General features: G+C 38.8%; 1 protein-coding gene across 8 annotated transcripts in view; it reads right to left on the bottom strand.

Annotated features, from left to right (window-relative positions):
- Positions 1-356: 356 nt before the first annotated feature.
- ALG9 (ALG9 alpha-1,2-mannosyltransferase) overlaps positions 357-10,202 on the bottom strand; it is a 96,538-nt gene continuing 86,692 nt past the window's right edge. For 7 of the 8 annotated variants that reach the window (XM_007172964.2, XM_057552461.1, XM_057552464.1 and 4 more), the window contains 2 exons: positions 3,942-4,060; positions 357-3,650 (listed from right to left, as the gene is read on the bottom strand). In XM_007172964.2, the coding sequence (XP_007173026.2) occupies positions 3,613-3,650; positions 3,942-4,060 (157 nt within the window). In that variant the 3' untranslated portion in view covers positions 357-3,612. Of the gene's footprint in view, positions 3,651-3,894; positions 4,061-10,202 lie in introns of all 8 variants that reach the window. The other variant, XM_007172965.2, reaches the window with a different exon arrangement.

The raw sequence follows: 10,202 nt of genomic DNA, 5'->3' as shown, positions 1-10,202 counted from the left end.
TGTTAGATATTACTAGATCACATTTCTATGAATATTAAGACTCTCAAAGCCCAGAGATTCTTAATCCAAAAACGTAACATGGACCCAGAAACTCTCTTTTAGGCACAATGTTGACACACTGAGTAGTTCCCACTGTGCTTGGTTTTTCCACAAAATTAAACTAACCCTCACTGGGTTTTCCAATGGCTTCTTGCCAGAGTTTTCAGAATAAACATTCTGGGCTATTTGGTCTACAGAGGGCAGGTCTATACACTGAAGGATGAAAGTGGGGGTGATGGAAGGAGTTGAGCTCCTTCAGGTTCCAATCGCCACCAAAGATTTTAAAGCTAAAAGCAAAAGAGAAAATATCAACTTAATAAAAGGAAAATCAAACTGCCAAGATTTATTTAACTTTTTCTTTCACAGAAAATACAGTATGTAATGTAAACACTGACATGTGAAATAAAGTACAAGGATCAGGAAGACAAATGAATTGAACAATACTCTTGCTTCAACACTGTAGTGCTTCCTGATTTCACTTGCAGCATGAATCTCACGGTTAAATAGATTATATACTGGAAAAATTAAAGGCAACATTCATTTAGATTTATCAAAACACCAGAGAGCCTCTGAAACCCAACAATGCCATATGGAAGTCAGATCTTTCTGTTGCAAAAAAATTACAGCTGAGCACATGTCCATTTATCTGTTTACCCAAGGCATTTAATGTAGGAGCCTAAGAATGAATTAATACATGAGCTTAATATGGCTATGGAGGCAAAGATTAAACTGTGCCTCTTTTTGCTCTTCAGAGAAAATAAAATTAACGAAATTTAAAGCAGAGCTGCCCAACACTGGCCAGAAGACAGCACAATCACGGTGAATTTTTATTTCAATAAATCCCACAAAATGCAAAACACAATAAAGGATTTCCATTTGTGCTCTGCCCAAATGGTCAATCCGGACCTAATGCTGCAGAATTACATGGGGTTTTGAAGGTTCTTTCCCAGAACTCCAAACTAGAAAAAATGACCCAAATAAATGGTTGGGATCAAGAACCACCTTGATTTAAAACAGAGAATCAGTTTCTACACTTGAATTCAGTAATAAAGAGTGTGGGCTTCACTTTTCTGTTATAATCTCAAGAGATTAAAATGAGTGGTCTTTCTTATCAGATGACACCTACCAGTTGACAGGTATACTTTGATAACAGATGCTACTACACAGACTGGTTCAGTAATAGGACTCAGTGTTGTGAGATCTGGGGTTCAGACAAGGCTGCTTAAGATCTAGAGATCAGAGAGCCCTGGAATTGCCAATACACCCAACTCCCTCGCTCAGCTCCGTAATCAAAGGTTGTTACCAATAAGCTGTAGACCTTCATTCATTCCTTGATAGTCAACAATCTGTGGAGAAAAACATACCTGAGATACTTTACAGTGAGCAGAGCGGTCAGCTCATGCTGAACACTGATTCTCTGGAGGAGAAATGCTACTCTCACCAAGTGTTTTGAAACTCTCTTCCCAGGCAAAGCTAACCTCCCTGTATTGCTGAGGTGGAGATGTTTTAACGCGTTTATATATCATGTGAAAAACACCTTCACGACAAAAAACATTCATTTTTATATCCCTTACCTATCGAATTTGGCAGAGTGTTCTGCAATTTACTGTGCTCTCACTAAAATTCATACAACAGAGCAAACCGAGATCAGGTTTTAAAAGGGATAGCAACCGATATTCCCAAGGAATACCTAGATTGATCATGACCTTTTTTGTGCTATATTACAGTAAGTTCTTGCTCAGAAGGCTTTTTTTTTTTAACATGCAACATGATAAAATGGATCATCACTGTACCACTTTGATTAGAAAAAAGCCACTCACCATGGACCTCCATTACTGTACTCTCTCATTTACCTTGGCAAAAAAAAAAAAAAGAGCTCTAGCCACTGTGAAGGACAGTGCACTATTACTGCAGGTATGGCAAGATATTTCACTAAAAATTCTCTATCCTATAGTCAGACCACATATGCCAATATTTGCCTTGGGAAACAGTAATCAAGTATTGAAAATTAAATACAAAAATCTTTAAAGCAGCGAGTGGGACCCCAGTTTATCTTCGCTCTCCAGTTATCATTGTTCTATGTTACCTAGACCTACTGACTCACAGTTCTTCAACCCCTCCCCAGATATTCCTTTAGAGGGGATCCAAATGAGAAGACTCTTTATATGGTAACTAGCCATTTCTTCCCTTGTCACTTCTCCTCTCTTGGAATCAGTTCCTACTGAAAATCCCTTCTCTTTGAAAAATGAAAGATGGAAACTCTGAAAAATGAATGCATCCTATTTGCAGATACTAGACACAATCACCCTTAGGGAAATAAGGCACTGTAATGTGACCCCAGATTGACTATAGGAATGGAACTGGTATTGGATCCTGTGTGGCTGCAAAGGAGCTTGACTTCCAAACATGAGCACTACTTTCCTGCCACAGGCCAGGCTGCATCCCAGAGTACCGCGATGATGGTCTAACCAACAGGCAGACTGGAGGCTCCGAAGAACTCACAGAAACACAGATAAAATTCTTCCTTAAAATAGAAAGTTACGTTATCAATTAGGTCTCTGGCCAACCTCATCATTCTTTCAAGTAATGTTTTCATAGTCAAGTGAGGAGTAGGGACGAGCACTGGATGAGAAGTTAGGCAACCCAGGTTCTGGTCCTAGCACTACTACTTATTGGCTGTGTGGCCTTGGGCAAGTCACCTTACCTCCCCCTGCCCCCTGCCCCATAGTCTCAGTTTCTTCATCTGTAAAATGGGGATAAAACCACTTGCCTTGTCTACCTCACGTCATGACTGTGAGGATCAAATGAGATAATGTGCAAGTGCTTTGTAAACTATGAAATACTGTGTGTAAAAGCAAAGTAAAGTATATACTTATGTTTTAATTAAGTCCTTATCATTGCCTATTTGACTAGAGGTGCCCCATGCAGGATGAGCTTTGCAATAGACATACTCAAAAACAGGTGCCATGAACATACACTGGTCTTTTGCACTAGGGTTGTTTAAAAAAGGGAGATTCTTAATTTCCTCAGAAATGGCCTAAGAATAAATTATTTTAAAATGTGATGTCATCCAAATCTACCAACTGATAGAGTTAATTTTCTCCACGTATGTCCTGTACAGTTATAGTCTGGTCTGTTGATACCTTTATACAGGGAAGTCTTGAATTCAAGAAACAGCATGCTAAAACTTAAAAAACAAACAAACAAAAACCCAAACCCATATAGTTACAGTTTGTTGTAAAGGAAATAAGATGAAAGCAAGAGGCATCCTATGTAACGAAATTAAGCCACAGTTCTTCAACTGGTTGCCTTTTTCCTGAGATACCTCCAGGGCAGGGTCCTGGTCCTGTGACGTGCTTTAGAAAAGCTTAGTCTTGCTGGAGGTGAGAAGGACATGTAGGTTGGCAATTAGGCTGCGCTCGTTTTCAGCACTAGGATTGGAACGAGAAGGTCTGCTAGGAGCTGCCAAAGAGCTTTGGTGGAGAAGCTCATACGGCCCAAGGGAGGCTAGTTCTTGGATGCCAAGCCAGAGTGTGTAGAACAGTTCAACACAGACATCCAGTCCCGGGATTTTCAGTTCTTCCTGAAAGCTGGTTCTACTCTTCTCCGGTCTAGTAAAATAATTGAACAGAAGAAAAACAATGAGATGTGGAGCAATGTATCTACCCGGACTTCAGGGCCTTTCTCCACCTAGCTGCACAAAGTGTACATGCAGAACAGAGACACACATTAAGAAGTGAATGTGATTGACTCTGACAAAGCCCAAAGAGCCCAGATTCCAGTATTCTTGTCAGACGGCTTTTATTACAAATGTTACAAATGATAACTTGGAGGGAGTCCTGTCAGTGGAATTACCAGTTAACAGGATGGTTGTCCTTTGGGGCCACAGGCATGGTGCTAACCTCCATTTTTCTTCCTGATTTGCTTTCCTTTCCGGGGTTTGAGGATGGTGTAGTTTGCATACACTGTATACTGATCTGACAGGAAGGGAACATAGAATGCCCGCAACAACTTTGAAGATCTGAAAAAAAAGAGAAAAAAGAAAAGACAGAATTTTATCATTTGAGAGAATTTACTAATGTATTGAAAATGATTAAAGGAAATAAACGAAGCGCTATGGTGAGGATTATATTTTATACAAGCAGCACAGAAAAGTCTGTTATTTAGCTACTAGATCTTGATAAAAGACTTAATCAAGACCAAGTACCTTCTTACCTGCACCCAAATGATAGCCTCTCTATTAAGCCACAGGATATCCTTCAGAATAGCTCTAGGTCTGCACTTTGCATTAGAATTTGCCATAGAAAAATTCCAATTCAATCAAAGGACTGCTATTACAGAAATAAATTCTTAACACCTCAAAGGTTTCTGTACCTAAGAAACTGTAGAGATGCCAAAATGCTCAAATGATCCTGACTCTGGCTCTAAGTTTTCCTAGAGAGCTGGAGAAAACTGTGTTCTGGGCTTCCTGTGCGTACTGTTCTGGCAATTCTTAAGTCAAAGAGAGAATCTTTTTACTTTTTACTAAAATATAGATAGGAACAGCTAAAAACCTGAATTTCTCACAAGTTTCTAAAGAATGTGAAAAATACCTCACATTTATTGAATACCTAGTATTGAACAGGCACTGGGAAAAGTGCTTACACTTTTAAGGATATTATTTAATCCATCTGATAACCCTATGAGGAAAGTGATATTATCCCTATTTCATAGATGGGAAAATGAGACTTACAGAGATTAAGTAACTTGAGCAGGGTTACACAGTAAGTGATAAAGCCCTCATTCAAATCCAGATTTGATTCCAGGTTCTGTACTCTTACCACTCTGGATTATCCTGCATCCCAGGAACAGGCTAACAGGATTCATCACTTACTAGAAAAAGCGGCAGTGATAGTTTTAAATTCTATACGAAGTATTACTTCTTGACTATGGTTTCTGAGTCTACAAACCAAAAGTTGGCCCTGCAACTGCCAACCTAAATGAGGTAGCTGAAGGGTGCTCCACTGCCAGTCCTTTTCCAGACTCTCAACTTGTAAATGTCATGTCAACGTGGCATTTGTACTGGCAGCCTACCCCTGAGTTTGGCAGACTCCTGCAATGCCTGCACACAATGATATCGTGCTTGGCATACACACCTCTTAGAGATTCTCCCCAACTGGGATGCTGGCAGTGCTCTGTGCTCAACAGAGATGCACTTCACTTCAACAGCTAACAGCTCAAGGGCTTTGATAGAGAAAAGAGGCTTAGAAGAGAGACACACGAGATAAAGCAGGGCTCCTGCAAACAGAATGAACAGGAGGAGGAAGCACCTACCTCAGTCAAAAAGAAGTTAATTTATTCTTTCTGTCCGTGCTGCACAGATAAGGGGAAGGTCAGAACAGAAAGTTGTAAGCTGGAGCAAACTCCTGCAGGCTTCAGTGTAGTAAAGAAAGGCTAAACCGAATTAAACATTCCAGTTGACTCCACACTAAAAGCTTCACTAATACAGTCAGTATATATTTCCGGTCAACTCAGTCCTTGGTATAACGTTAGGTCCATTGGGCCCAATTTTACTTTCTTTTTGGAACTATTCCTTACTACTTGGGAGGATTGTTATTTCATAATTTTATTCTTCTTAGAGTCTTCCGAACAACAAAGGGAAATTATACTTATTATCAAAAATAGAGTAAAACTCATTCTATCTTGTAACTACCATATGGGTCCAGCACAAGCTTTTATAAATTTAAGCTATATTATTGAATATTAGTGGTCTTTTTTTTTTTCCTACATCATGGATTATTTACAACTATGCTTTAAAAAAAAAGACAAATGATAAGAGAAAGGAAGAGTGATGAAATCCCCAAAAAGGATGATGCAAAAGTGATTCAATTACATTATCCTTCAATTTTCTCACTGCACTGTCCAAAGTATGCGTCATCTTTCAATAAGGTACAAAAGACTTGAGACACTATCTTTGTAGTCTGCACTTAGCTTTAATTGAGCACAGCTGAGAGTTCAGAATTTTAAAATTTTCTGTCCATAATGCCAATGAGAAGAAAATTGACAGAGGAAGACATTTCACAATTAGACAAATCAGAGGATGAATGCAAAGAGACAAATAGCAGCACTTAAGACTCTAATGATGATGGTAACATTTATCAAAAAGGCAAAATTTCAGACTATGAGTCTTTAGATGACCACATACTAGACAAATTTTCTAACTCAAGAAATGATGAGTGAACAGTATATTTCTAAGAACAAAAAGGAAATAGGTGTTCTCATTCAGTTAGTCATTCAACAGGAAGGACTTTGGAGGGATTCAGAATGAGCCTCCCCAAAGTGTACAGCTTTAGCATGCAGATTATTTTGAGTTAAGATAAGGCCCAAGAGACACAGGAAGAACTTTCTCCCTCCCCCTTAACTACCTAAAAGAATCTAGATAGGGAAGCTGGCTCAGAGAGAGAGGTATTACCAGAGATAATTTTTTATCTGAATGACATATCTGTGTGGCAGGGAAAACATCTGCCCTTCTTACTGTCCTGTGAATGACCCTCCTCCCCTCCAAAGCCCCAGGCCTCTATCCTGTTCCTTAGCTCAGGATGGCATATAAGCCTCAACTGCCTGAGGCTTGTCTTTGGGTCTCTTATTTTTATGGGGCTCCTGTACATATGAAATTAAATTGGTTTTTCTCTTGTAAATCTATCTTACATCAATATGATTATTAGGCCAACCAAAAGAACCTAGAAGGGTAGAAGGAAAAGTTTTGCTCCCCTACGACTTCATCATGCAATATTTTGCAACAAGAACTTGGACTATCCTGTTATGCTAAAAGGGCATATGACTACATTCTTTTATCTTTTATGCGGTCTGTGTGCCAAATTCTATTTAATACAGTTCATGAGGGGACAAATGCTGAGGGCAGGTTAATATACAAAAGTGACTAGAAGGATACAGATAAAGAAATAAAAAATTCAAAAAATTGATCATTTTGATTGATGTTTATAAATCTAAAGATGAAAGTGTTTAAATTATGGAGCAAAGAAGATAGTTGTCTTCTCTTCAACAAAATTATGAGCCATTTAAGGTTTCCAAAAATTCTTCAAGTTTTGCATTTTGATAATACAAATGCAGGAAGAACCAGAAGTAACAAGCTAGAACCTATTAGAGATGTATCTGAAGTCTGGAACCAGTATTTTCAAGATGTATATATTCCAGGTTCATGCATGACAGTTGATGAGTAGTTAGTTGAGTTCAGAGGTGCCCATTTCAGGTGTGTATATTCAAAACCAGGAGAATATGGAATAAAGATTGGGGTTGCTACATTTATATTATTATTAAAATTTCAAATGAAGTTTTTTTAACTATCCTTTCATTATTCTTATAAGTTATTTTTAAAATAACTAAAATATATGAAAACAAAAGGGGTCTATTGGGCCAAGACAGCAAATGGTGATGACTATTTTTAGGCTGATAGGTCATGCCAAGGAGTTCATTCTAAAAGATCATTTCAGAAAACTATCTTGGGCTATACATGGGACATAATCATCATCAAAAATACTGACCTCCCTAAAATGGAAGAAGGGCCACTATGCTTTACTGTTGAATGCAAAAGGCAAGCTGAAACAAAGGTAAAAAAATAAAAGAGATTGGGACAAAATATTTACCATACAATTAACAGAGGAAGAGTACCTAGAATATATAAAGTATTCCTGCATTCACTAAGACAAACAACTCAAAAGGAAAAAATGACAAAGGACATAAACAGAGAAAAGAAATGTAAATGGTCAATAACCATATGAAATAATGTCCAATTTTACTAGTAATTGGGGAAATGTAAATCTAGATACAATTTTTCAATAATCAGGTTTGCAAAAGTTGAAAAGTCTGACAGTATCAAACACCGGCGAGAAATTAGGAAACTGATATTGCCAGTAAAAGTGGAAACCTGTAAGAGCCATTTGGAAAGGCAATTTTAACAATACCAATTAAAACAAAAATTATGCATGCAGTCCCTATGATATAGCAGATGATTTTTATTTTGTACTTTGCACCATATTGCTTTTTTTTAACAACCTACTTTGTTTTCCATTTGTTACAATAGAAAATTTCAAACATATACAAAAGTACATGAAATATATTACTTGTAATAATTTTTAAAAACCAGTAGACAGGAACTTCCCTGGTGGCGCAGTGGTTAAGAATATGCCGGCCAATGCAGGGGACACGGGTTTGGGCCCTGGTCTGGGAAGATCCCACGTGCCGCGGAGCAACTAAGCCCGTGCGCCACAACTACTCAGCCTGCGCTCTACAGCCTGCGAGTCACAACTACTGAAGCCCGTGTGCCACAACTACTGAAGTCCATGCACCTAGAGCCCGTGCTCCGCAACAAGAGAAGCCACCACAATGAGAAGCCCGCGCACCGCAAAGAAGAGTAGCCCCCGCTCACTGCAACTAGAGAAAGCCCGCGTGTAGCAACGAAGACCCAACGCAGCCAAAAATAAAAAAAATAAATAAATACATTTACTAAAAAAAAAACAAAACAGGGCTTCCCTGGTGGCGCAGTGGTTGAGAATCTGCCTGCCAATGCAGGGGACATGGGTTCGAGCCCTGGTCTGGGAAGATCCCACGTGCTGTGGAGCAATTAGGCCTGTGAGCCACAACTACTGAGTCTGCGCGTCTGGAGCCTGTGCTCTGCAACAAGAGAGGCCGCGATAGGGGCCCGTGCACCGCGATGAAGAGTGGCCCCCACTTGCCGCAACTAGAGAAAGCCCTTGCACAGAAACGAAGACCCAACACAGCCAAAACTAAATAAATAAATAAATAAAAATTAAAAAAAAAAAAGTAGACAAAGTTTTAAATAAAGGAAACTTCAAATCCTTAAAATGAACAAACAAAAAACCCCTATGTGCTTACTACGTGTAGAGCTTTGTGTGCTAGCCCTGAAGCCTCTGTTCTCAAAGAGCTAATAATCTATAGTTGGAAGAAACAGAGTATGAACGACGTAACCATAATGTAGCATACACTAAATACTAAATAGCTGATACAGAAGTTCAAAGTGCTAATACACATATTCAGAAGAGAGAACAAACACTGAGGGTTGCATAGGTGTGGAAGAAGCATTTACTATACATTATTCCATTTTGTCCATCCAACATTCCAAGGTACACTAGGCAGAAAAAAGCAACTTGCCCATCCATAACCAAATCTATAGGCAACTCAGGTTAAATGCTCTGTCCACTCAGCAACAACTGGAGACTGGCTTGAATAAAATCCAAACTCATACGATCTACAAAGCCATAGGAGATCTAGCCCTCACTTACCTGTCTCACCTCACCTTGTGCCATTTTCTTCCTTGCCCACTACACTCTCACCACACCAGCCTCCTTTCAAGTTCCTCAAAATTACAAGTTCTTTCCTAGTCTCAATGAGGATTTCAAAGTCCCACTGAATGTGTGGTTTGCAATAACCATCTTGCTAAGGACAAGCATGTGTTTGTCCCAAGAGACCCAAGAAGCACTGGGATTCTCCCATGCTTCCTCAGTGTACAAGCATAAGAAATTCGGCATCAAATTCTAGACAATGTGTTCAGGAAGCAAGGAGGCATTTCTAGTTAAGCCTGAACACAAAACTATATAAGAGGTGGGAACTAAATGTAAGGAGAAGTTAAGTAAAATTTATCATCAGTGGTTGGTACTGGAAAAATCCTTACTAGAAGATGAACCTTCTTTTCTCCTGCAGATTTTGCTTATGATTTTTAATAGCATTATCTATCTTTAACACCTAAAGCCACTAATTTCTTCCAGTGGATGAAGTGAGTAAACAATCAACACATACACTTCTGAGCTGGGACGGGAAGATTCTGTGATTTTTTTTTTTTAAACCAGAAGACCAAGTTGACGTGAATCCTTCATTTCTAATACTATAGCTGCTGTTCTAGATTAATTTCTTTCCCATCAGTAGCTTTAATATGTTAAGCATGACTAGGGCCTTTCAAATTGTTATACTGTATGATTGCTGGAAGAAGGGGAATCAAATTGGTTATTTGCCTTGTGAAAGAATAGAGCATTGGAATAACATGCATGTGCACACATTCAGACACGTGGAAACAAAGATCAGACTGAATCACAAATCAGAACAAAACTAATGCCGATCAAAACTCATACAATGTCTGTAATAACGTGAAA

The sequence above is a fragment of the Balaenoptera acutorostrata genome, chromosome 9 (genome assembly GCF_949987535.1).
Source record: "Balaenoptera acutorostrata chromosome 9, mBalAcu1.1, whole genome shotgun sequence".
Classification (NCBI taxonomy): Eukaryota; Metazoa; Chordata; class Mammalia; order Artiodactyla; family Balaenopteridae; genus Balaenoptera; species Balaenoptera acutorostrata.
This window is presented reverse-complemented; position numbering and strand designations above follow the sequence as displayed.